We start from the raw sequence: 26,282 nt of genomic DNA, 5'->3' as shown, positions 1-26,282 counted from the left end.
AATGGAGAGGTAGTGTGTCACCTGGTGTGGTATCTGTTGGAAATGGAAGGTCTTTCCAGGTACAGATGAAGTGAATACGCTACAGGTTTAAAAACTGGATCCTAGTACTTGTCACGTGTGTGCCATAGGTAAATGGAATTGGTTAAAAATTGGCCAGGATGATAGATGTGCCCACCTTGGAGTTTTGCTTGTTACTGTTTAAGGGCTCGTCAAAGGTCTAATCAGGAAGTGGAGTGGAATTTTTTTCTGATGTCTTGCAGGAAAGTGGGAGGTAGATGAAATGAAGGAAACGAAGCTCCCAGGTGATAAAGGGCTTGTGCTGATGTCTCGGGCCAAGCATCACGCCATCTCTGCGAAGCTCAACAAGCCCTTCATGTTTGATACCAAGCCTCTCATTGTTCAGTGAGTGACACGTTTGCTTGATAGAGACTTCCCAGGTCTCAGGAAATTATTACTCTGCTCTAAAAAAAAATCACAAGAATGAGTACACGGTACCGTGGCGGGTTTACAGTGTATTTAGGCATCTGTCATCCAGCAGTTTTTCCCTGCCCAGTAAATTCTCTTGAAGCAGATTGACTTATTTTTCTCCTGATAGCAGATGATCAGGATTTTGTAAAAAGTGTGTACTGGGAATCCGCATTTAGGTTTTGTTTTATTTGGTTCTGTGGGTGGTTGAGTAGCCATTCAAACGCCATAGAAGATGAGGGGTGCCCGCTGGCTCAATCCGTAGAGTGTGCGACTCTTGATCTTAACGTTGTACATTGGAGCCCTAGTTGGTGTAGAAATGACTTTAAAAAAAAAAAGTCTTCAAAAACGACAGAAGATGGAATTTTGATATGTGATATGATCTGTGATAAAACATGTGACCAAGATTGGGGGGAAGGGGAATTAAGAAATTAAGAAATTTGATCTTTCGAAATGCCTTATGGTTTTCTGCTTTTCTCTTTGAAATCAGGTATGAGGTTAATTTCCAAAATGGAATAGAATGTGGCGGTGCCTACGTGAAACTGCTTTCCAAAACCCCAGAACTCAACCTGGTAAGTCCTTCCTGTTTCCTTGTGTGGCCACCCACAGTTGTCTTTTAAGAATCTTAGAGAAAAGAAAAGAGAATCTTGTAAGACCTGGGAAAGTGAAGGCCTCCTCTCCTACAATTGAAATATTTAGAGGATTGGAAATATTGACTTTGACACTTCTTTGCTTTTTATCTGAAATGTGAATTTCAAAGCTGTTGTGCCTTATCCCTGATTTCTGTTCTGTGTAATTTTTAGTTTTGGCAAACTTATTTCTTTGTTCTATGGAAGAAGCAGTAACTATCTAGATACATGTATTACTCTGTTTCTTGTTTTTTGTTTTTTAAAGCACGTTCATATATCCTCATGTAAAGTTTCCAGCTAATTTCTGGTTATTCCTATAAGCCTCATAAATGAACCAGCTTTTTCTTTAAGGTGCCAAAAATTTACTGGGGATTTGATTAGAGGAAATAGCACACTTTGAAAGTTTGCTTTTGAACACTTCGATTGAGTCACTTAAAAATAATTCATTTTTGTTTCTGAAGGATCAGTTCCACGACAAGACCCCTTATACGATTATGTTTGGTCCAGATAAATGTGGAGAAGACTATAAATTGCACTTCATCTTCCGCCACAAAAACCCCAAAACGGGTGTATATGAAGAAAAGCATGCTAAGAGGCCAGACGCAGATCTGAAGACCTATTTTACTGATAAGAAAACACATCTTTATACATTAAGTAAGAAAACATACTAATTGGGGCTATTATGGCACTATACATTTATCATCTGTTTAATTTAAAGATTGTACATCTGGAGAAGACCCAAGCCTGCAGATAAGAGTCTTTGTTGACTTAATATCTTAGCAGTGAAAAGAACTTAATTTCTTAGCACTAAAAAAAGCTTCTTTTCCCATAGGTTGAATTGAGAAGCGGGGTTTGAGACCGTTTTAAGAGTAAGCTTTTATGTTCCATGACGAGCTTTGCTGATTCCCCTCATTTTCTCCCATTGTGGATTTTCTTGTTGATAACATATTAAATAATGGGACACAATAGAAATATATGTATGGTTTCTTCAAATTATCTTTCAGTTGAGCTTTGGATGCTCCAGTACCTAGACAGTTGAGGTGTGTGTGTGTTGTTTTTTTTTTTAAGGTTTTATTTATTTGTCAGAGAGCACAAGCAGGGGGAATGGTAGGGCAGAGGGAGAAGCAGACTGCCTGCTGAGCAAGGAGCCCAATGTAGGACTCGATCCCAGGACTCTGGGATCAAGATGCTTAACTAACTAAGCCATCTAGGCATCCCTAGACAGTTGAGTTTAATCATTTGGACATTGGAATGCCTTTTTTATTTTATTATTATTTTTTAAAGATTTATTTGTTTATTTTTGAGAAAGAGAGACCATGCGAGGGAGGGGAGGGGCAGAGGGGGAGAGAGAGAGAGAGAAATCCTCAAGCTCACCCTGCACTGAGTGCAAAGCCTGGCATAGGCTCGAGACTAGGACCTGAGCTGAAACCAAGAGCCAGCCGCTTAACCAGCTGAGCCACCCCCACCCAGGGGCCCCTGGAATGTGTTTTTTATTTTAATGAAGCTTTTCCTGCTGGTTTGAACATATATGAACATGCCTTTTTCCGAAACAATACAGTAACCATTTTTTTTTCTTTATAACAAAAGTAATACATACTCCATATAGAATTCAAAAGCTAGAAATAAGCAAAACAAAAGACGTTTAAAATTACCTGAAATATCAACATTATAGTATATGTATTTGGCTGTATGTGTATAAACGTGTAATATATATATATATATATATATATTTTTTTTTTTTTTTCTAGATTTTATTCATTTGTCTCAGAGACAGCACAAGTAGGGGGAGCCGCAGGTAGAGGGAGAAGCAGGCTCCCTGCTGAGCAGGGAGCCCGACTCCGGACTCGATCCCAGGATGTTGGGATCATGACCCTAGCCACGAAAGCAGATGCTTAACCGACTGAGCCACCCAGGCATCCCAACACGTGTAATTTTTTATTAAAAGTTGAACATGCTAGGGGCGCCTGGGTGGCTTAGTCGGTTGAGCGGCTGACTTTCGATGTCAGCTTAGGTCATGATCTTGGGGTCATGGGATTGAGCTCTGCGTCGGGCTCCATTTTGCTAGAGGATTCTCTCTTTTCCTCTCCCTCTGCCCCTCTCCTTGCATACCTCCACACGCTTTCTCTCTCTTTTTCAAATAAATCTTTAAAAAGTTGAACGTGCTTATTTCACTTGCTCCTTTCACAAAAGTGTAAGAATCTCTCTGTGAGAGTATATATGACTGATAACACTGCTGGTCTTCATTATCACTGAGGTCAGTGGCATAGGCGCTCCTTGCTTTCCGTAGTATTCTGGATGTGCTGGGACCTAGTCAGTTGCCTGTGAGACATTTAGGTGTGGGATCCAGGCCTTAAGAGTAAGTCTCACTTAAGATACTTTTAAAGTACCACTGGACTCCAGAAGTACAACCATAAGTAGACATGTGGTTTATTAAAATGAAAAGCTTGTGTACTTGAAATTTTGGTAACACAGGTGGTAGTAGTACCAATTCAAAAAATGAGGAAATGGTTTCTTGTTTTTTTGTTTTGTTTTTTGTTTTTGCTGGGGGGCAGTGGTTATAATAAACTTATTTGCCTGTTGACTGGTGTGTAACCATTTGTGTCAGACCGTTATTACGTTAGTTTATATACCTTTGGTATTTGATGTTTTGAATGTCCGTAAGTAAAGTCTTCTGGCATTTTAAATTTTATGTATCGTTTGTTTTAGTTCAAAAATCCTGAGGAACTAGCATTTAGGATTTATAGATAAGGAAAAGAGAGTTAACTTACACAAGGCTCCAGGACCATGTTCTTCCTCTAACACCCCTAGGTCATTACTCTGTGCTTCGGTTTTCTATTAGAAATACGATCTTCTACTGTGGTAAAGAGAGCTTGGGGAATGAGTGGTTAATTTATTTTTTTAATTGCATTTAATTTCTTTTAGTCTTGAATCCAGATAATAGTTTTGAAATATTAGTGGACCAGTCTGTTGTGAATAGTGGAAATTTGCTGAATGACATGACTCCTCCTGTAAATCCTTCCCGTGAAATTGAGGACCCAGAAGACCAGAAGCCTGAGGATTGGGATGAAAGACCAAAAATACCAGATCCCGATGCTGTCAAACCAGATGACTGGTGAGTCTTTGCAGAACATATGTTCCACGTGGCTTAAGCAACTGAATGTTGGCTAAGATCTCATAATTTCGATAATCTATGATGCTGTCTAAATGGTAGGAAAAACGGAGACCACTATAGCTGAAAAGGGGCCATAGTGGTTATCTGGATTGCCTAATACTGTTTAACAAGCCACAAAATGCTGAAATTGATGATAGAGTTTGCTGTGGTAACATGGTTGGTTTGTAGCAGAACCTTTCTTGGCCTGGCCCTTCCAGTACTTTTATGAATTCACATTTAAAAGTCTTGAAATTTTATTTTATTTATTTTTTTAAAAGATTTTAGGGCACCTGGGCGGCTCAGTCGGTTACGCATCTGCCTTTGGCTCAGGTCATGATCTCAGGGTTCTGGGATCAAGCCCGCATCGGGCTCCCTACTCGATTTTATTTACTGAGAGAGAGAATGTACATGTGCATGTGCACACGCCAGGGGGAGGGTCGGGAGGGAGAGGGAGAAGCAGACTCCCCACTGAGCAGGGAGCCCGATGTGGGGCTTGATCCCAGGACCCTAAGATCATGACCTGAGCCAAAGGCAGATGCTTAACCGACTGAGCCACCCAGGTGCCCCGAAATTTTAAATTTTAATTTGAAAAATGACCTTTTCCCCATTTAAATAACACTCAAGACATCTCTGCCCTGTTTTGGGCAGTGGAATACAAAGCCACAGGGATACCAGCTGCCCACATGGCTCTCAGTCCAGTTGTGAGGTAGGCGAAGTTGGCATGCACGTAGTGAGTGATCTGATAGTAGGTGTTAGTAGGTGACCAGAGCACCAGGTATACCTGGTCCAGGGGCAGTTTCTTGGAGCAGGGCAAGTCAAACTGAACTTGGAAGTGGAGTAAGAAGTCAGGCAAGTGGTGAAGATGGGAAATGGTATTCCCAGCTGAGGAAGAACAGCGTGTAAAAAAAGTGAAGGAGTAGGAGTGAGCTTGATGTGTGAGTGACCTTGAGTATATGCTGTATAGCCTTTCTTGTAGGGTACGAATTGGAGAGTGATAAAAATGAAAACAGGGTTGTACTGTTGTTTATGGCTGTGTTTGAACTCCGATACAGTGACTTTCAGGAATGTCGAGAAGTGACACAAAGCAGCTAAATTCTAGCTGATGTTTTTCCTTCCTTAAATATGTGTACATGAACTTTTATGCTGCACTAGTGTAAACGCTGAATTTACTTGTGTATTCGTGAACACCGATCGGGACTTGGCCTATTTCAGTATAGTACCCCTTAACTAGCTGTTCTGTTTTGGGGGTGGGAGTGTGAATGTTTAGCTTCATTAAAAGGGCGAGCTGAATGTTATACAATGTCATACGATGTTCTCATGCAGTTAATTTAAAACAAGCATGGGTCAGAAAGAAGCATAATCCTTACTGAGGATAGAAGATGTCTTTGCTTACCAGTTAATGTGGCACTGTTACATAGTAACTGTAAAACTTTGAAATTAGTTACTTCTTCGTGAACTTTTATTTTAATTGTTTGAGTTACAATTCACATACTAAAATCCACCCTGTTAATTGGTACAATTCAGCAATTCAGTATATTCACAGTATTGTGCAACCATCCCCACTGCCTAATTCCAGAACATTTGTATCACCCAAAAAGAAGCCCATAGCCATTAAGCAGTTACTTCCTGTTTCCCCCTTCCACCAGCCCCTCAGCAGTCACTAAGCTACTTTCTGTCTCTATGGCTTAACCTATTCTGGACGTAGCATACTGTAATATATGACCTTCCGTGTCTGGCTTCAGTCACTTAGCATGTCTTTAGGGTTCATCCATGTTGAAGCATGTGTCAATGCTCATTCCTCTTTTTTTTTTTTTTTTTTAAAGATTTTATTTATTTATTTGATAGAGATAGAGACAGCCAGCGAGAGAGGGAACACAAGCAGGGGGAGTGGGAGAGGAAGAAGCAGGCTCGTAGCGGAGGAGCCTGATGTGGGGCTTGATCCCATAACACTGGGATCACGCCCTGAGCCGAAGGAAGGAGCTCAACCACTATGCCACCCAGGCGCCCCTCATTCCTCTTTCTGAGCGAATAATACTCCATTGTGTAGATACTGCCACACTTTATCCATTCCTCGTGGACTGACGGTTAGGTGGTTTCCCTGTTTTGGCAATGGTTATGAATCATGCTGCTATGAACAGTCATTACAGGTTTGGGGTGGTTCTACATTTTCATTGCTCTTGGAGCAAAATTGCTGCTGTTTTATTTTTCAGTGACGTTACGAGAGTTCTTGTTTCTCCACATCCTCCCCAGCCCTTGTTTTTATCGGTCATTTTTCTTATAGCCATCCTAGTGGGTGTGAAGTGATATCTTATTGTGGCTTTGATTTGCATTTCCCTGAAGGCTAACAACATTACACATCATTTCATGTGCTTATCGGCCCTTTGTGTATCTTTGGAGAAATGTCTATTCGCATTCTTTGCCCGTGTTTAAGTTGGGTTGTCTTTTTATTATTGAATTGTCAGAGCTCTCTATGTATCCTGAATACTAGACCACTGTCAGATGAATGAATTTTTCTCTTCTATTTTCTAGAAGGAATTATTTTAAATTTTGAGATTAAGCACGACTGAGATCTTTTCAGATTGCCCTGTTTCAGATTCATAAAGTGAGATCTCATAGTGATTCTGCGGTCAGTGTTGTCATAACTAGCTTTTTCTTTTGTGTTTCAGGGATGAAGATGCCCCAGCTAAGATTCCAGATGAAGACGCTACAAAGCCTGAGGGCTGGTTGGATGATGAGCCCGAATATGTACCCGATCCAGATGCAGAGAAGCCGGAGGATTGGTGAGAGCTTCAGTTAACTTTTTAAATTACCTGCTTTTTTTAGTGAAGTAAAAGTTAATGATTACATATAGCCAAGTATCCAACTTTAAGTGTAGAGCCCAACAGATCTAATTACCCGTTTGTCTTTAATGCTTCTGTCATGAAAACCCTTGTTCCTGGAAATGTGGGGACGAGATGATACTCTAGGGTCACAGGATGACACTGAAAGCGTTACTGCAGGATGTCAGGGGAGTCCTGGCATGGCCGTCCAAGGCCTGCATCACGGAATCCATTTGCAATTTGTTTGTATCTCCACAGGGATGAAGATATGGATGGAGAATGGGAGGCTCCTCAGATTGCCAACCCTAAGTGTGAGTCGGCCCCTGGGTGTGGTGTCTGGCAGCGACCTATGATTGACAACCCTAATTATAAGGGCAAATGGAAGCCTCCCATGATTGACAATCCTAACTACCAGGTTTGTGCCTCCTGATGGTTGAGTTGCCTCATCGATCTGTTTGTTTGGATAGAAGTTTTGTCTATAGTGAGGCTACGTTGGTTGATCACTGTATTCAAACATTTGAATTAAAAACAAACTTCAGGGATGCCTGAAGTGTGGTGGGGAGGGGTAGGAGAGGGAGAGAGAGTGGTAGGCCAACTCCGTGCTGAGCGTGGAGCCTGACATGGGGCTGGATCTCAAGACCCTGAGATCACGACCCTGAGATCACGATCAAGAGTCAGACGTTCAACCGACAGCCCCTCAGGCGTTCCTGTCTCCCTTTCAAATGTAAGGTATGGGTGGGTGTGTGTCTCTGTGCATATTACTGTGTATATACTTTTCTGTTTGTAAGTGTATTTTTAGTTGTGCAGTCAAGCAATAAGATAAATTAAAATTGCCTTTTAATTAAAACCACCCTTTAGCTGTTCTGTGGATGGCCATTTGGGTGGATTGCCTTCCACCCTTTTTGCTTTCAGAGTCTTTACTGCACTGATCACCCTCGCGCATGTCTGGGTATATGTGGTAACTATTCCTCTAGCTAGTTATCAAGAAGAACAGTTGCTGGTTGAAGGTCACGTACATTGCAAATCACCACTGAGCAAGCCTGTGCTTGTTCAAGGCCATTCGTTGATAAGAGTCTGTTGGAATGTGCCAGGCAGAGCGAGGTGTTGGTTTGGGTCAAGGGCAGGGCCGAGGTTAGAAATCGAAAGTAGTTGGAGTCCAGACATCTTCATCGTTTTCTCCCTGGTACTCAGTTATGTTTTACGAAGGCAGTACTTCCCTTCACTGATCATGCAGAATTCGTTTTAATTCTTACTTAGGTTCACCATACGCTTGCGTCGTTCTTTATCTGAAATGTTTTAAAAAATACATTTTTTTTTCTCTAGGGAATCTGGAAGCCCCGGAAAATACCAAATCCGGATTTCTTTGAAGATCTGGAACCTTTCAAAATGACTCCTTTTAGCGCTATCGGTTTGGAACTGTGGTCCATGACCTCAGACATTTTTTTTGACAACTTTATTGTGTGCGGGGATCGAAGAGTAGTTGATGATTGGGCCAATGACGGATGGGGTCTGAAGAAAGCTGCTGACGGGGCTGCCGAGGTTCGTGCTCACTTGCTGCTTACGCGTTTATGTCTGGCATTGCTGGTGACAAATCGTTCCTTTTGTGGCAGGCTATCTTCTAGGATTTGCTTTTCCCTTACTTGAGAATATTGGTATAAAACGTATGACCGGGTGCCTGCTAAAGACAAAATACTGGGTGTTTGGACATGATTTCATTAGTCTAATGCAATGGCTTTAGATTCCCTATTTGTGTTATGGGTAGGGTAATTTTTTTTTTTTTTTATTAATGTGCTGAAGTATGTTTAACAAAATTTGCCGTTTAGGGTATTTTAATGCACTCTTAAATGTTTAATCTTGGTTTACCAGTATATTGCCATTTTCGCACAATTGGCCACAAGGCCAGGCTGTGAGTGGGAGAGCCAGAGATACTGAGATCAAGAAATTCTTTATTCACTGGCCCTGAGGTTAAGGGGGCCTCTGGCAGGCGATTAAGAAACCCGTGTTCACATCCGTGAAAGGGAAATCACCTTGATGATAAGAGTGGGGGGGAAGTGGAGGCTTTTCTCTTATTTCCTTTTTCTGTTGTATGAATATCTTGGCTCCAACCCTTTGACAAAGGAGGAGCCTGAGTAGTGCCAGGCAGAAATTGAACAGAGGGACAGTGCAGCCTATATTTGGTGTCCAAACCAAGGACCTGAAATCTGTCCTGTCCTGTTTTTCAGCCAGGTGTAGTGGGGCAGATGATTGAGGCCGCCGAGGAGCGCCCATGGCTCTGGGTGGTCTACATTTTGACCGTAGCTCTGCCTGTGTTTCTCGTTATCCTCTTCTGCTGCTCTGGAAAGGTAGGAGTTTTTCTGTTCAGTCACTTTTAAAAAGAACTCTTTTTATATTAGTATAACTAAGATCCGTTGCCTCAGGTTTTCTCAGTAACGACTGGGCTACATCTGAAACCTTACTCACTGGTCTCAGTGGCCATTTATTGTGCCCAGATGGGAGCAGGATTTACAGCCCTTCAGTGTCTAGTAGTAGTTAAGCCTGCTGTATTACTCTTGCCTAATATTTGGCAGCAGTTTTCTGGAAAACAAAAATAAAAAACGCAACAACTTAGATACAAAACCAGCCATCTGGGCCCAAACCAGCTTTTCCTCCTTGGCATAGCTGTTTGTATTCAAACACTTTATAATTCAGTCTTTGATTTTTTTCATTATCCATTCTTCCCTCTGCATCCCTACTTTCCCCCAAAAAAATACATGTGGGGGGTGGGAAATCCAGCCTTATTGTAAAGTCTTTCTTGTTTAGTCTTTGTTGTATGCAGTCCAAAAACCAGGAAAGAGAATTTTGCTTAGGCGCTCTCCTATTAAATGAGGATTGTGTTTCACCCTGCATTCGATATGTTTTGTAACCTGAGCCCCAAAGTTCCTTCTTCAGCCTTCTCCCCCACCACGTTTCTGTCTGCGTGTCTCTGCCTCAGTCATCTTGACTGTTTAAATCTGCATGTTCCTCCCTCACCCCTTGGTTCTTACTGTTCCTTCTGCCTTTGACCCCCACACACATGCTCACTGAAGAGAAAGCTCTCAGGGCGGGAATTCCGTCTTACCATTTTTATTTATGCCAGTATATGGCCTCGTGCAGAACTTTTTCATAGGCACTCAGTAATTATATGGTGATGTAGTACCTAAAGATGTGAACAAAACTGGTGCACTCGGGGGAATATTTCAGAAACAGTCTAGCCCCGCGGAGTACAAGAAGACCGATGCTCCTCAACCAGATGTGAAGGAGGAAGAAGAAGAAAAGGAAGAGGAAAAGGACAAGGGAGACGAGGAGGAGGAGGGCGAAGAAAAACTTGGTAAGTAGACCCCAGCATATCTGCTTTAGGCCAAGACCCTAAGGCGTTTCAGACTCAGAAGCAAGTTATGATAAAGATTGCCCTCGACTCCAGAGGTTGTGTTCTAAGGCTGCTGGTCTCATCATCCAAAACAAGTACGAGGTTTTGCTCAGTTTGTTGTACTTTTGGTCTTTGTCTCAGAAGAGAAGCAGAAAAGTGATGCTGAAGAAGACGGTGGCACTGCCAGTCAGGAGGAGGACGACAGGAAACCTAAAGCAGAGGTAACAGAAGGGGGAGTACGTTTTCCAGCCCAGGCAGCTCGGGGGAAGGTGCCTTTAAGTAGGCGCTTTTTTCAGAGGGTAATTTTAATGGGCTGTGGCAGTAAAAAAAAAAAAAAAAAAATCTGCGAGAATTAATTTTGTAAAAGTGGAATTCTTAGCAACACAGGTACACATTCCCTTGGATCATTTTAAACTACATCTGAATCTCAGAAGTATTTTTCTGTGCTGCAGATGGTTTTCTGGAATAAGCAGAAGGTTTCAGGGGAAAACCAATAGAATGTTTGTGAAGATGGTAACTTCAGGTTATTATTCAACATGTCTGTCTCCTCTCTCTCTCTCCTCACTGTGCCCTGAAAAAGTATTTCCTTCCCTGGTGGTCTAGTGGTTAGGAGGGGGAAAAAAGTATTTCTTGAATAATGATTTCATTGTATTCTAAAATTTTTGTCCCTGTTGCTCATGGATTTGTTCATTCAACAAATATTTATGGAGCGCCCATGATGGGTGGCAGATTGTCAGTGAACAAGACAAAGATACCCTTCCTCTGGGGAGCCTTAAGTTCCAGTGGGAGGATACAGACAATAAGCAGTAGGGTTATAAGGAAGTAAATGAATAGTATGTTAGGAAGTGATAGGCCCTGAAAAATAAAAGTAGGACAGGAAAAGGTATTGGAAGTACTGGATGTGTGGGGTGGGTTGCAGTGTTAGAGATGGTAGGCCTTGTTGAAGAGGTGACCCTGGGGCAGACCTGAAGGAGATAAAGGACTTGCCATAGAGCTGTCCATGGGAAGAACATTCCTGGCCGAGACGACAGCCAGTACGGAGGCCTAAAGTAGTAGAAGACCATGTGGCCAGTAGAGTGAGGGGCAGAGAAAAGGAGGGTGGGGAAGGCTCCAGATTGGGTGGGGCCTTCCAGGCCCTGGTGTGGGCTTGGCTTCTCCTCCTGTGAACTGGGCAGCCACCGCAGGCTTTGGGGCACAAGAATGACAGGACCTGATTATGCTGGCTGCTGTGTTTTCTACAGACCAGGGAGAACCAACGAGACCAGTTAGAAGGCTGCTGTTTTAATGCACGCAAGATGCGGTGGCTCTGAGCAGGGTGATAGGAGAGGAGAGTGTGAGCACTCACTGGGCTTTTGGGTCCAGATTTCAGGTGGATTGGATAGGACGTTTGAGGGAAAGAGAATAATCTATACCTTTCTTGGGGCTGTTTTCCAAGCACTACTCTGTTTCAGTCTGCTCCTTCCTGGAAAACCCTACCCAGTTTCCATCCCAGCTTCTACGCCTGCCCCTCCATCAGTAAAGGTCAATGCTGTTTATATCTTCTGTGGCTATATTCTGTTTCAACTACAGTGTAAACTTTCAACTTCTTTCGGGTAGGGACCGGTCTCACACACTGATTTTATATTCCCCAGTCTTCCTCAGAGAGTAAGACGTCGAGCTGTAGAGCAGAAGGAGCCCTGGGCTGACAGTCTTGACCGTTGTGTGCGGCTCTGCTGGGATAGTCTTCCACCCCCTGAGATTCTAGCTTTCTCAGCCTCAGAGTGGGGCTAAGGTGCCCACAGGCCAGTAGGTTCAGTTATTCAGGATTGAGCGAGATCACGTGGGAAAGCATGGCATCTGGTCCTTTTTACAGAAAATGTTGATGGGTTAGTTTGAGGGAAGTGGATGTTTATAGAAAACAATACGGACTAAATTAGAGCACAGAGAGCCCTGCCACCTCTGAGACAATCGTTGTCTTTGGTGCATTTTCTTCTAATCATTTTTCTTCTCTGGTGTTTTCCTCAGATGGGTTACCCTCAGCCTGGCTGATCTTGAAAGCTTGGGGAAGTTTTAACTTGTTTAAAGCATGCTAATTGTCGTGAATTTCTTATTTTTTCAACCAACAGGAGGATGAAATTTTGAACAGATCACCAAGAAACAGAAAGCCGCGAAGAGAGTGAAACAATCTTAAAGAACTTGATCTGTGATTCCCTCTCCCTCCCCTTCCCCTGCAAGCGTGGTCCTAGGAGAGGGCCTGGCACACCTTAGGTTGAAACTCAGAAAAACCTCCAGACGTCACCATCGACAGGTTCCAGTCGAACACTAGCCCGTGTAATTGTAAACATCTAAGCAGTCAGTACTTGCAGTTGTGACATAAAGGACCCTGTTTCTGTAGAAAGAAAGCATATAACACGAATGGTTGTGAAATGTAACATGAAGCAACTAACTTGTATTTTGTTTTTTGTTTTTGGTTTTTTAAACATCTTTGTTTTTTAAACTAGAGTGATAGAACTTTGCCAGTCTTTGAAATCTTGGCTTAATTTAACATATTAATCTGTCCATGCAGAAATAACACCGACCTTTAGAAATGTTAGGGGGATGAATTGCAGTTTTCATAACCAAATTTGTTTAAGTTTGGTATTACGAAACATTCAGGTGTTCTCTGTCCCTTAAAATTGATAATCATGTTGAAAGTGCAGTTGTTTGTGGTTATAATCTTGTTTCGCTTGCTTCCATCACCTAGTTCCTCCTAAGGAAACTGAGGAGATGGATTGGATGGAACCCCAAATTTATGTAAAGGTTCTGTTTCAGTTGTATTAAAAATAGACATACAGAAAGAAGAAACTTTTCCTCTTGATGTTGGTTAGACTGTACCGTGCGTGTGTTCTGTTGCCCTTGGGACAGCTCCGTTCCCAGACAGCTTTGCAGTCAGTGGAGGAGGTGGCATAAGGTGGCACTCGGGCAGTCATGCTTCCCAAACTGGGAGAGTCTGGGCTCCAGCCTTCCAGAGCAGGTGGCTGTTTAAGGAATGCTCCCAGGGCCTGGGAGCTCCCAAGTAGACGCCGGTGTTTTCATCACTTCTTCCACTGTGTTGACACTGTTTCCTTCCCTGTTTGCCCAGACCCCCAGCTTTCTCCTCTGCTATGCATTTTCTTCACAGCGCAGCTTGCAGTCCGTCGCTGAAAATGATTATAAGCTCCGCATAGTGTTCAGCTTTATTGTGATTAAGTGTGTGTTTCTTCTTCCTTTTTTAAGCAGACCCACACCTTTCCAGGGTCAAAGTACAGGATAGAATACTGTCTTTCATTTTTATCCATTTCTTTTACTCTGTGTAAAGACTTGAGAAGTCTAAGCCAGAGGTGAGCCAATTCAGAATTGACTGTAATTGAACACAGGCTAAAAGTATTTATGGGAGGAGTGACATACAGCATGAATTATCTGAATTTTTTTTTTCTTTTTCTTTTCTTTTTAGCTGCTAAACTTTTTGAGTCTTCATTTGCAGTTCATGTAACATTTGTGTCTTAAATTACATGATAAAGCAGTCCTGTTGAAAAAAATTTTTTGTTTGGGTATGTGGCTTGTAGAATTCTTTAAAAAGTGATTTTAGATTTTTTTTTTCACGTGGAATGCAGATGGGTGCTATCAGAGCCTCTCCCCCATCACTATAGTGTAATATCATTATTACACCACACTGAAATGTATTCAGAATTGTTTTAGCTTTATTCTTTCTTCAGAGGTGTTTCAAATGTACCGATGATACTGTTTCTTGCACTGAATATATAAACACTCCAAAGTGTTTATATTGGGGAGATTTGGGGAGGAAGTATATTCGTAAAAGATGAAGGCTGTATCTGTTTATTTTGTTTATCTTCAATTTTTTACTGGTTCACTGAAATTCTTATGAGGGTGGGATGAATTTTTTCTTGCTGTTCAGTGCTTTATCCTTTTCATCTGTTGTTCTGTGGTCACAGTGACCTTAGCTATGTAGCAGACTTTCCCAAATGTATTGAGTGCAAATAAACAGTTACTTAGCAAGACCTGAAAATACGTCTGCAGGTTTCTCCTTGAAGTAAATGTGTGTGAAGTAAATTTCCAGCAACCTGCCTTCCTCACTGTCCATTGATGTTACATCTCATGTCTCACTTAACAGTTTTTTCCAGCTGAGCTGTGGAATGACAAGTATAAATTAGAGTGTTCATTTGCCTTTCCAGGATCCTTTAGCCAAGATTGTCAAAAGAAAAACAAAACAAAAGTCTTTCCTTGGTTCTCTTTTTCATTCTTTGTTGAAGGTGCAGCCTTCTGATTAAATGTCTGACACATTAATGAGTGACCAGCAGTGTTTAGCTCTTAAAATGCACTTACGTAATAGTTCTACGTGCTGGCTGTCTGTCACAGTGTTGTAAAATGCCCACTCCATCAGATGTGATCCTCGATTTCTCTTATCCACAAAATACTCTCCATTTTTCTCAAATTGTCACGTCACTAAATGGTATTACATTAAAGCCCTGTGTTAAGTGTCTGCTTTTGACTGAACTTCTTCATGGTAACTTTCAAGTGTTTTACTGCAGAGAATGTGGACGGTTGAGTAATTAGTTCATGTCACCATGTGAATTTGATCCAATCAATTCTGTGTAAATTCTGCCTTTTTCTGGTGGATTGGGGGTCAGCAGTTTGTTTTATAATAGGGATAGCAGCTCAGAAGGGGGGACAGTAATTTGTACATAATCTTTTTTTTTTTTTGAGATTTTATTTATTTGACAGAGCGAGCACAAGCAGAGGGAGCGGGAGAGGGAGAAGCAGGGTCTCTGCTGAGCAGGGAACCTGACACGGGGCTCGATCCCAGGACCCCGGGATCAGGACCTGAGCCGAAGGCAGACACCTAACTGACTGAGCCAACCAGGCGCCCCACCACCCCTTTAAAAGATTTTATGATAATATTCTTTAAGATGTATGGGAGCCATTGAACTTTTAAATTTTTATTAGAGAATGTTCAGAATCAGACTCCACTTTTACATATTCTTACGTATTTCAGGGATGTTTTTGAAAGTTAGGCCAAAACGTCTTAAATATGTGCCATATAGGCTTTTGGATCCCTTACTAGAAGAGAAGTACACAGTGTAGTAGTACTCTTAGTTACTATTATCTCCCCTATTAGAAAATAGTTTAATTCTAATGTAAAATATATGAAGACTGGAAAAAAAGCAGAACAATTGATGGGGCTCTAGGCACTTTTGCCTTGGGCCGCTTGAATTTATTTTTTACTGCATCTGTATAAAAACAAATACTACTTGAATAAGAACTCATTTTCTTTTTCCTTCTGATTTTAAAATATTTTTGTGAGCCCTAGTAAAAAGTTACTGTAACAAATGTTCGAGCTGTTGGTGGTCCTGGCACCTCCTGTTTAACTTTTTAGCAATTAGGGTGCCCATGACTGTTTTTCGTATCTCTTGGGCCAACGCAGGCTTAGTTACCTAGTTTTAGTACTGAGTCATTGCTCCTGTTTCCCGCCCCCCCCCCCCCGGTCTCCCACCCCCTATGCCTACTGGTTATAATACTCAAACGTAATTGTCTCTGGTTGCATTTTGTTGACTCAATTTTACCTAAGCCACCGTCCTTAAATGGCAGGCCAGGCTCCCTGGTTTTTGGCTGAAGCAGCATCCTATACAAGTTCTAGTCCCCACTAATGGAGCTAGCTCGATTCTTCCTCACACCCTCCTCTTCGCATCTGCCTTTTTTTTTTTTTCTTCTTAAGTAGTATTTTTGAAACTTGTTCAAACTTTTGTATTAGGTAGAAACTGACAGCCCCAGTGATTCAGAATGGTGAAAGAGGAAGCCTCCTCCAGCTCACTCGTGGACAATTCCGACCATTTATGAGGCCGGATGTAAGGAATGCGGTCGAAAAACAGCTGACATTGAAAAAGCGTGGCTACTTTTGAGTTTATGAAAACATCTCAAAGGCTGCAGGGGAAGAAAATGGTGAAGCGCTGTAGTGCCAGGCAGGCGTCCGGGTCGGGCGGTTAGGCTACGCCGCGCGGACTGCCCCTTTCCTCCGCGGGCCCGGAAGGGCCTGCCGGCAAGGGGTGGCGTTTAGGACCGGCTCCCGTCGGTCATACTTAGCCCTGTGCCCCGCACTGAGGCCCGCCCAGGGACTTCCCTCCGCCCCTCACTTGAGAGTTCCTTTTAAACTCCGGCTCGGGAGCCCCAGCGCGCCTCTTGCGTGCTCGCCCCCGCCCCTCGGGCGGCCCGCTCTTCCTCCTCTGATTGGCCGCAGTGCCTGCTCATCAGCCGTGACGCGGGGGTCGCCTGCCGGGGCCCCGCCCTCTTCCGAGAGCCCTGAAAACAATTTTAAGATGGCGGCGGCGGCGGCGCGGAAAACAATGGGGCCGGGCCGGCGGGGACAGGCCGAAGCCTGAGGTGGGCAGCGAGCGCCGGCCCGGGTCGGGCCGAACGGGGCCCGAGAAAGACCCGCCGCCGCGCGGGAGCTCGCTCCGCAGCCCGCGGGGCCATGGCGCTGCCGTGAGGCGGCCGGGCCGCCGGCGGGGAGCGGAGCCCGCAGTGCCAGCCGGCCCCGAGAGGCCCGCCCCGGGCCCGGCCCGTGCAGCCCGCGGCCCATGGTGCTGCCCACCTGCCCCATGGCGGAGTTCGCGCTGCCGCGGCACAGCGCGGTCATGGAGCGCCTCCGCCGGCGCATCGAGCTGTGCCGGCGCCACCACAGCACCTGCGAGGCCCGCTACGAGGCCGTGTCGCCCGAGCGCCTGGAGCTCGAGCGCCAGCACACCTTCGCCCTGCACCAGCGCTGCATCCAGGCCAAAGCCAAGCGCGCCGGCAAGCACCGGCAGCCACCCGCCCCGGCCCCGGCCGCCGCCCCGGCTCCGGCGCCCGCCGCCGCCCCGGCATCCGCCGCGCCGGCCTCGGCCCCGCGTCTCGACGCGGCCGACGGCCCCGAGCACGGCCGCCCCGTCGCGGTGAGTAGGGCGTGGGGAGCAGCCCCTGTCGGGGAGACGCTGCCCCTGACGCCGCCCGGCAGCCTGGAGGCTTCCCCGGTGCCCGCAACTCCTCCGGTCTGGCTCGGGGGAGGCTGACATGGCAGGGACTGAGAGGTTGTCATCTGCGGGAAATGGCCCTGTGGCATTCACTTTGGGAGAACAGGACCGTAAGGACCGTACTTTCATTAAGGCCCCCGGCTGGGGAGGCTGGGGAGGCTGGGGAGGTTGGGGAACGGTGGCTGAAAGGTGGTTCTTCCAGGCTTGATTCCGAATTTTTGGTAACTTTTCTGGGGAACAGACTGGCATAGAGTTGCCTCTGATAGTGGCCTGATTTATTCTGCGAATATTTGTAAGGTCCTTGCTCTTTGAAGAGTCAGGTCTTACGTATGGAAATAAGTCGATCCGCAGTTGTCCAAATTAAACTTCTGAATGGAAAAATCCAAAAATCTTGGGAAATCGTAGTAAAAGGCATAATACTGCTCATTGAGTTGCAAAGAAAGTATTGCTTGTTTAGGCAGCCCAGAAATGTGTGAACTTGAGATTCCAGCAATATTGTTGACAATTTCCGTTTTCATTTATAAGCCTCTTGAAAAATCTCTGATGGTGTTAGAGAATTTGTTGGGTAGAGATTTACCTTCCTGAAACTGATTTATAAAAGGAAGATAATAAGAATTAGTTGTTGTTGTTGTTGTTGTTTTCGTGGTGATTTAAAGTTTAAAACAAGTGTTACAAGTCTAGTTTGTTCTTTGTGTTGTTTAAATTTGTGCCTTTATTACCTCTCACTAGGCTATTGCTGTGCTCTTCCTTAACTAGTCTTTGGTCTTTCTTCCTCTCTAAATGTTCTGCCTCCACAGGTCCAATGCTTGGTGGAATTCTTTTCCTTATTCTCTCCTACACGGGGCTGCTGGACATTTCATTGCTTATCGTAGGCACTCGTCCAGCCTTCTGAACCTCACTTTTTCCGTCTGTAAAGTGTGGATGTTGTTCATCTTCTTATCCTCCAGGGTTCTTACAAGACTCCAGTGAGTGCGGATGTGGAAATATTTCATAAACAGAGAGGCTGCTGCCCACAGAACCCTTCTCCCTTTTCAGAATCCTGCCATCCTTCAGGTCATCTTCCTCTTCTTTAAAGCTAGTTTCTGACCACCCTAGCCCACAATCGGAGTCTTCTTTGTGAAAACATTTAGAAAAGGTATGATCTGTGCTCTTTATTTTTAGCACATAGTGGTCTGCTTTAGGTCACGTCTTGCCACCTAGACTGTAAGCCCCGGGAGGCAGGAAGGAGTTTGGCTCTGAGTCCTGTGCACAGCTTAGGCCCTCAGCACATGTTTGTTGAGTGATTGGTATTAAACTTTGTAGTACCTCACTAAGTCATCTGTCCTCTTATGCACTAATCTCAAAAAGTAAAATGGCTTAATTTCATGAGCCACATTTACTAACAACTCCTGTTTTAAGGAAAGCTTTTAAGAGTAGTGGGTGGTCATTCCAATTTAAGTAAACAATGAGAGCTCATAAAAATCCTAGTTTTAAACTCAAATAGTTGCCTTGAACACCCTGTAGAAGGTATATGAGTAGTGATTCAATTTGTTTAAAGAAAGTAAGAGCTTAGACCCCCTATGTTATTTTTAGTCCTGATTTACTAGAAAGAAATGAGGCATGCTGTTTGAAGAGAAATTAATTCTGAGTGTGTTAGAACTTGACTCTGGCTTGTCAGTCATTCCTTCGGGTTTTAGAGCCCGATCAGTTGTGCCATGTTATGTTGATGTCCTCTCACATTAAACTTTGACCCATGGATTTCATGAATTTAAACTTCAGAGTGGAAGTGCTCTTCCGCCTCCCTCTTAGGAAGGGGGACCCTTTTCACTTCAGTCTACAACTGATTCTAGCTGAGCTCTTTGGCCTTGGAATGGGGTCGTAGTAACAGAAGATCAGTGTCACTAAGAAAACAGTGGTGTTTTAATGGCTTACTCAGTTCAGCTAGGAGAGTGTCCTTGCCTGGACAGGGCTTTGGCTTGGAGAGAGAGCACAGCTTTGCACAGAGAAATGGAGAGGAGAAGGTGCCTCTTAGACATTGTTATTTTGGACAGTTCTGTATATGTACTTGATCTAATTAATATCCCTTACTTAGGGAATATTATTAGTTCTTTTTTTCCCCAAATGTACTATAATACTGGTAGGCAGCTGTTTCATCAGCAAACCATTTGTAAAACTGAAGAAGGATCAGATTTACAACAGAGTTCACCTTCAGGTTTTTTCATTTCTTAGGATGTCCCATCACAGCAGTCGTAACCTCTTTCTGCTTATTCTGTTGGAAATGGATCAGAAACAGTGCCTCAGACTTTTTTCTATTCTAGTTGTCAAGGAATGACCTTTTTGGGTTTCTTTATACTGTATGTGTATTAAAGACCAGATTTTTTTTTTTTTTTTTAAGATTTATTTGAGAGAGAGAGAGAGCAAGCGGGGGGAGGGGTAGAGGGACAGGCAGGGAGAGAATCCCAAGCAGACTCTCTGCCATCTGCAGAGCCCAGTGCAGGGTTTGATTCCAGGACCCTGAGATCATGACCTGAGCTGAAATCAAGAGTCGGACCCTCAACTGACTGAGCCTCCCAGGTGCCCCCAGGATTCTATTCTATTCTTTTCTTTTCTTTTCTTTTTTTTTAAGATTCTATTTATTTATTTGAGAGAGAGAGAGAGAGAGAGAGAGAGAGAGAGAGAATGAGCAGGGGAGGGGGGCAGAGGGAGAGGGAGAAGCAGGCTCCCCGCTGAGCAGGGAGTCTGAGGTGGGGCTCTATCCCAGGATCCTGGGATCATGACCTGAGCCGAAGGCAGACACTTAACCAACTGAGCCCCCCAGGCGCCCCCCAGGATTGTTTTCTAATGACATTAAGATTGACTTCTTTTGGGATGCCTGGGTGGTTCAGTTGGTTAAGCATCTGCTTTGGCTCAGGTCATGATCCCAGAGTCCTGGGACCGAGTCCCGCATCGGGCTCCTTGCTCAGTGGGGACCCTGCTTCTCCCTCTGCCTGCCGCTCCCCCTGCTGTGCTCTCCCTCTCTCTGTCTCTGACAGATAAGTAAATACAATCTTTAAAAATAAAAGATTGACTTTTTATTAGGAACGCTAGATTATAGAGAATTATCCAACCACTTTATACAAGCATGCATTCTGTAATGAAAATAGTCCTATACAATAGCTCGAACATTTTCTTTTAATAAAATGTCATAAAGGTTTATGCCTCATCTCTTTATCCACCATTGTTACACTTTTGCTGCTTATTCCTTAAGTAGTTGTGAAAGTCTATGGAGAAATATGACCGTTGTCTGCCAACCATTCATGGAAGTTGCCTTCCTTGCTTAGTTTAGGTGTGAAATCTTTCCCTTTCTCTCTCTCTTTTTAATTTTTTATCTGTACGTAATTTAAAACTTAGAGAAAAGCTACACAAAAGTACAAAGAGCATCTGTACATCCTTCACTTAGATTCTGCCCATATTACCATTGTGCCCCATTTGCTTTAAGTTTTGCAACACACGCTTTTTTTTCCTGTCCACATCCATCCACCCATCTCTTTCTCTCTCTCTTAAAACCTTTGTTCTGTGAACTACATGAGAGCACCACCTGCAAACCTCCCAGCTCTCTACTCGAGACACCCCGGTGTGTCCCTTCTAAGAGTTAAGAAACATGCACAGCATTTTAATAATGATTTTGTGGACCAGACTGTGTTAGAATTATGCAAATATGGGGCGCCTGGGTGGCTCAGTCGTTGAGCGTCTGCCTTCGGCTCGGGGCATGATCCTGGAGTTCTGGGATCGAGCCCTGAGCCCCACGTCAGGCTCTTCCGCCTGCTTCTTCCTCTCCCACTCCCCCTGCCTGTGTTCCCTGTCTCGCTGGCTGTCTCTCTCTCTGTCAAATAAATAAATAAATAAAATCTTAAAAAAAAAAAAAAGAAGAATTATGCAAATAACATTACTTCTAGGGAGTAGATATTTCTGAACGTAAAACAGACATCGTACTGTAATCATGTGGGATAGTTTTAGAGAAAAGATGACTAATGTGGCTTTAGGATCCCATTTCTTCCTATAACATCCTGGACCTTGTCCTGGCACTCTTTCCTTTTTTTATCTTTAGTATCCCCTTTCCCACCCGGCCCTTCCCTTCAGCTTGAAAACATAGGCAGTTATTCTCCTTTCTTTTGTCTTTTCTCACCCTTAAAATAGTATTCCATCTTTTTCCTTCCCTTTGCCCTTTCCCCTTGAACTTCCCATTTACTCATGAGCCCATTGTAATCTGCCTTTTCCCTCTTCTACTCTTCCGAAGTTGCCCCTTTAAAGGGCACCAAAGATGGAATTACCAAATTCAGTGGCTTCTTAGTCATCATTCTTTCTGACTTCCTCCTTCTCAAGGCTCTTCTCTTACTTAGCTTCTACTCTCTTCTGATTCTCTTTCCAGCTTTCTGTTTCTTTCTCAGTCTCCTGCTTTCCCTTACTAATTCATGCAACGAGTACTTGAGTGCCTACTGTGGGCCGGAGGGGATTTTAGGCCCTAGGGACACAGCAGTGAACAAGACAAATTGAAACTCTGCCTTCGTGGAGAAAGACATTGATAATTTTAAAAGTTAATTTTTATAATATGATGATGCTAAGAAGAAATGAAAAGAGTAATGTATACTGGTTGACTTACAGTAGCAGCTTTAGGTAAGATGCTCTGTCTTTATTTGGGCCTGATGACAGGAGGTCATCAGTCAGCTTAAGTCTCAGAAAAGAATATTCCAGTTAAAGAAAACCACTAGCACAAAGTCTCTGAGGCAGGAACCTTCTGAGCTTGTCTGAACAACAGAAAGGAGGTCATCGTGGCTGGAGCCGCATGGCAGGTGGGCAGCGAGTAATGAGAGGTAGGTAAGAAGGACCAGATCAAGTGCACTGGGAAGCAGTTAGCAGGATTTTAAGCAGGAGCATGACTTATGGGTTGTTACTTTTTTTTTAAAGATTTTATTTATTTATTTATTTGAGACAGAGCACAAGGAAGGGCAGAGGGAGAAGCAGACTCCTTGCTGAGCAGGGAGCCCAACGCGGGACTCGATCCCAGGACTCTGAGATCATGACCTGAGCCGAAGGCAGACGCTTAGCTGACTGAGCCACCCGGGCGCCCCCATGACTTAGTTCTGGTGCCAGGTGGAGAATGGGGTTGGTGTGCACAAGAGTGGATACAGTTAAGGCTTTCGCGGTGGTCTAGACTGGGGCTGGAGGTGGCCGTGGCAATGGAGAGGACATGGGTTTTGTGCAGCTCCCAAAGGCAGAGGTGACAGGGCTCAGTGATGGGCCAGATGAAGTGGGCCAGATGGGGGGGCAGGAGGGAGATGGGAATTGAGGGGAATTCCGAGTTTTTTGGCTTGTGAAACTTCCTTTTAGATACCAGCATTCACCAGGTGGTTCTGTCCTCCACTTTTTCCACTCAGTCGTGTTTTCCTGGGTCATGTCATTGTTTCATGGCTTCATCTACCACCTATAATAATAAGATTCTCCAAATCTTTCTTCCAAGTTTCAGATCCGTATTTCCACCTGTCCTCCAGACCTTTTCCACTTTTATTTCCCACAAATCCAAAATGGACTCTCCCTTTTTCCAGCCAATCTTATATTTTTTCTGGTTATTTTCCCTAGTCCAGTCATCCGAAGCAGAAACCTGTGAGTTGCCCACTCCTTTCCTACACTTTCAGCTTTCCACTGGTCTGTTCAACCATCTGAGCTTCTAGGAGCCAGGAATTGTGGTGGTACTGGACCTGTGTCATGCAGCCTCATGGGGAGTAGGTGATAAACTAGTTATTGCACAGCTGTGTTGAGGGCTGCAAAGCCTGTGGGAATACTGGGGAAGAGATGCCCCTTGGGTGAAGTTTGGAAGGCTTTAAAGACTTAAGTTTTATTTATTTTTTATTTTTTATTTTTTTTAAGATTTTATTTATTTATTCGACAGAGATAGAGACAGTCAGCGAGAGAGGGAACACAAGCAGGGGGAGTGGGAGAGGAAGAAGCAGGCTCATAGCGGAGGAGCCCGATGTAGGGCTCGATCCCATCACGCCGGGATCACGCCCTGAGCCGAAGGCAGACGCTCAACCGCTCTGCCACCCAGGCGCCCCAAGACCTGAGTTTTAAACGAGGTATTAAGATTTTGCTAGATGCCTTGCCTAAAAGGTGTTCCATGGGACATTAATTTCACAGAATATTAAAAGAGTTCTAGAGTTGGAGAAACAAACAGTTCCTTTTATTAGGAGTTTTCTGAACCTTTAAATACAACTATTATGCATGGGGACTTGAGCTCTTATCACAGGGCACCTAATAGGATTTTGATCCCTTTGGGAAACTAAGCAAAAGCACAAAATTATGACAGTAAGTAGTTCTTTGAATTTGGGGCTTCAAGTGTCAGAAGCTAGAAGATGAAGCTAGGAAGATAGGAGTCATATCCTAAAAACCTATTTATTTGATTCTGGGCATTTGGACTTAATAATTCTTTGCAACACTGTGAACACCCTCAACACATTTTTATGTTGTCATCTAAAAGTTCATCCCAAGTTTTTATGCTTATCAGAAAACATAATGCCCTCATTATGTTGATCAGCTGTATACTTAATTACAGTAACTCGATTTATTAAGTGAAATATATGAAATAAGTGTATGTAACACAATCTTATAAGTGCTACATATATTCAATATGAATCAACTGTTTTAAAAAGAGAAAAGACAGAAAATGCTATTTATAGTTTCAGGGGATGTAGCTTTCAGAGAATTATAAATATTAACATTTAAAAATAAGGTGGTTACATCACTTTTTAAAATGTAGCCTGTGGAATCTGAATACCTTAGCAGTACACTTTCATCAGCCATTTAAAGAATGCTTTTCTTTCATAGAAATTTTAAATCCTTCCTTTTCTTCCTGCAACTTGCATTTCTTTGACACTTGCCCCACATAGTTTTATTCTAACATTATGTTTTTTAAAAAGTCTTTTTATTTTATCATTCTAGTAAATTTCTCGGCAACAAAAAAAGGGATAAAAATTGAAACTAAAAACTTGTCAATGTACTTTGACCATAAAGCTCTGTGGATATTTTTCCTCTTTTTAAGAAAGGTTGATTTATACAAAAGAAAAATATATGTAGCATTTATAAGAGTTTGTGTGTTACGTGGTTCTTACTTCAATAAGTTGAGTTACAGTAATTTAGTACACAAAAAACAACAAATACATTATAAATTTTTATAAATAATTGTTAAGCAAAAAGAGCACAAGTTTATTAGAAATGCCTCCCTTAGGGGCACCTGGGTGGCTCAGTAAGTTGAGGGCCCTACTCCTGGTTTTGGCTCAGGTCGTGATCTCAGATTGAGCCCTGAGTGCTCAGTGTTGAGGCCATTTGGGATTCTTTCCCTCTTCCTCCCCCCTTCCCCTACTCTGCCTCTCTCCCCTGCTCTTGCACGGGGTCTCGCTCTCTTTTTCAAATAAATAAATAAAATCTTTAAAAAAAAAAAAAATGCCTCCCTTAGTGAGGTGGATGAGTCTTCCCCCTCCTCAATTTGTTCATGTAACTATGGGTGAATAGTGTTGATAAAATGAGAATTCTCAATGCTGTTCCTATTTTTTGTTTTTATAAATGTAAGCCCCAGAAATCCTTATTCACATTAATGCAAAAGAAAGGAAGAAATTTAATTCTAGCATTGTTACTCTCTGTTTTTGAAACCTGAGTTGTATGCCAAAAATTACATGGTGATCTATCATCAAAAATTAATTTACTAATTAGCCTCATGGTATTGGTTAGGTACTCTTTCAATTTTACTGGAACCAAAGAATTAGAAGCCATCTTGGATCCCGAGAGTATAATGCTAAGTGAAATAAGTCAGAGAAAGACAAATACTATATGATTTCACTCATATATGGCATTTACTTATTTTTAAAGGATTTTCTTTATTTATTTGAGAGAGAGAGAGCATGAGCAGGGGAAGGGGCAGAGGGAGAGGGAGAAGCAGACTCCCTGCCAAGCAGAGAGCCCATCACGGAACTTGATCCCAGGACCCTGGGATCACGACCTGAACCAAAGGCAGACGCTTAACCCACGGAGCCACCCAGGTGCCCCGCATATGTGGAATTTCAGAAACAAAACAAAACAAGCAAAGGGGGAAAAAGACAAATCAAGAAACAGGCTCTTAATTATAGAGAACAAACAGGTGGTTACCAGAGGGGAGGGCCTGGGAGGATGGGTGAATTAAGGTGTCGGGGATTTAGGAGGGCACTTGTCGTGATGAGCACCGAGTAATGTATGGAAGTGCTGAATCACTACGTTGTGCACCTGAAACTAATATTACACGGTATGTTAACTGGAATTTAAATAAAACCTTTAAAAAATGAGAAACCATCTGCTTATGAAAGGATTAATCTAATTAGTCATTCACTTACTCATTTACTGAGAAATATAACAGAAGGCTTTATCAAGTCTTATCAATTGATTGATTATACCTGTTTTTCTCTTCTTAGAGGTACCTTGTTTAATCTGATATTCTCAAAACTCGTTGGACAAATCAGAATGCTGTTCATTCAATACACTTTTGTCAGTACAGTGTTTTTGATAAAATACTTCTGTTGGCTTTAAATATATTTTCATCAGAACCTTAGAACTGTGACTATAGCTTAATATCTGGAAAGTATGGAAAGCATCTACCATGTAACCTAACTGGCAAAACCAATCTTTATTGTCAAATTAATCAGCCATATCAGACTCAGCTTTCTATCAGAGAAAGTTTGACTTTGTTTTTCAAATACACATCCCCATGACTACCATCTCACTTCTGAATTCTAAGGGGGGTAGTTAAAGAGCTTGGAGCCTTGTTGTGAGTTT

At 43.2% G+C, this 26,282-nt stretch overlaps 2 protein-coding genes across 2 annotated transcripts in view; both read left to right on the top strand.

Annotated features, from left to right (window-relative positions):
* The window catches only part of CANX (calnexin), a 31,886-nt gene extending 17,413 nt beyond the window's left edge, over nt 1-14,473 (top strand). The window contains exons 5-15 of the mRNA XM_026507719.4: nt 261-402; nt 956-1,037; nt 1,556-1,748; nt 4,017-4,206; nt 6,912-7,025; nt 7,323-7,479; nt 8,388-8,603; nt 9,287-9,406; nt 10,284-10,410; nt 10,591-10,670; nt 12,555-14,473. Of these exons, the coding sequence (XP_026363504.1) occupies nt 261-402; nt 956-1,037; nt 1,556-1,748; nt 4,017-4,206; nt 6,912-7,025; nt 7,323-7,479; nt 8,388-8,603; nt 9,287-9,406; nt 10,284-10,410; nt 10,591-10,670; nt 12,555-12,608 (1,475 nt within the window). The 3' untranslated portion in view covers nt 12,609-14,473. The remainder of the gene's footprint in view (nt 1-260; nt 403-955; nt 1,038-1,555; nt 1,749-4,016; nt 4,207-6,911; nt 7,026-7,322; nt 7,480-8,387; nt 8,604-9,286; nt 9,407-10,283; nt 10,411-10,590; nt 10,671-12,554) is intronic.
* A 1,710-nt stretch (nt 14,474-16,183) lies between these two features.
* The window catches only part of MAML1 (mastermind like transcriptional coactivator 1), a 41,402-nt gene continuing 31,303 nt past the window's right edge, over nt 16,184-26,282 (top strand). The window contains exon 1 of the mRNA XM_026507718.4: nt 16,184-17,393. Coding sequence (XP_026363503.1) covers nt 17,040-17,393 — 354 coding nt within the window. The 5' untranslated portion in view covers nt 16,184-17,039. The remainder of the gene's footprint in view (nt 17,394-26,282) is intronic.

The sequence above is a fragment of the Ursus arctos genome, unplaced genomic scaffold (genome assembly GCF_023065955.2).
Source record: "Ursus arctos isolate Adak ecotype North America unplaced genomic scaffold, UrsArc2.0 scaffold_5, whole genome shotgun sequence".
Classification (NCBI taxonomy): domain Eukaryota; kingdom Metazoa; phylum Chordata; class Mammalia; order Carnivora; family Ursidae; genus Ursus; species Ursus arctos.
Note: the sequence above shows the minus strand (reverse complement) of the source record. Positions and strands in the feature narration are given on the sequence as shown.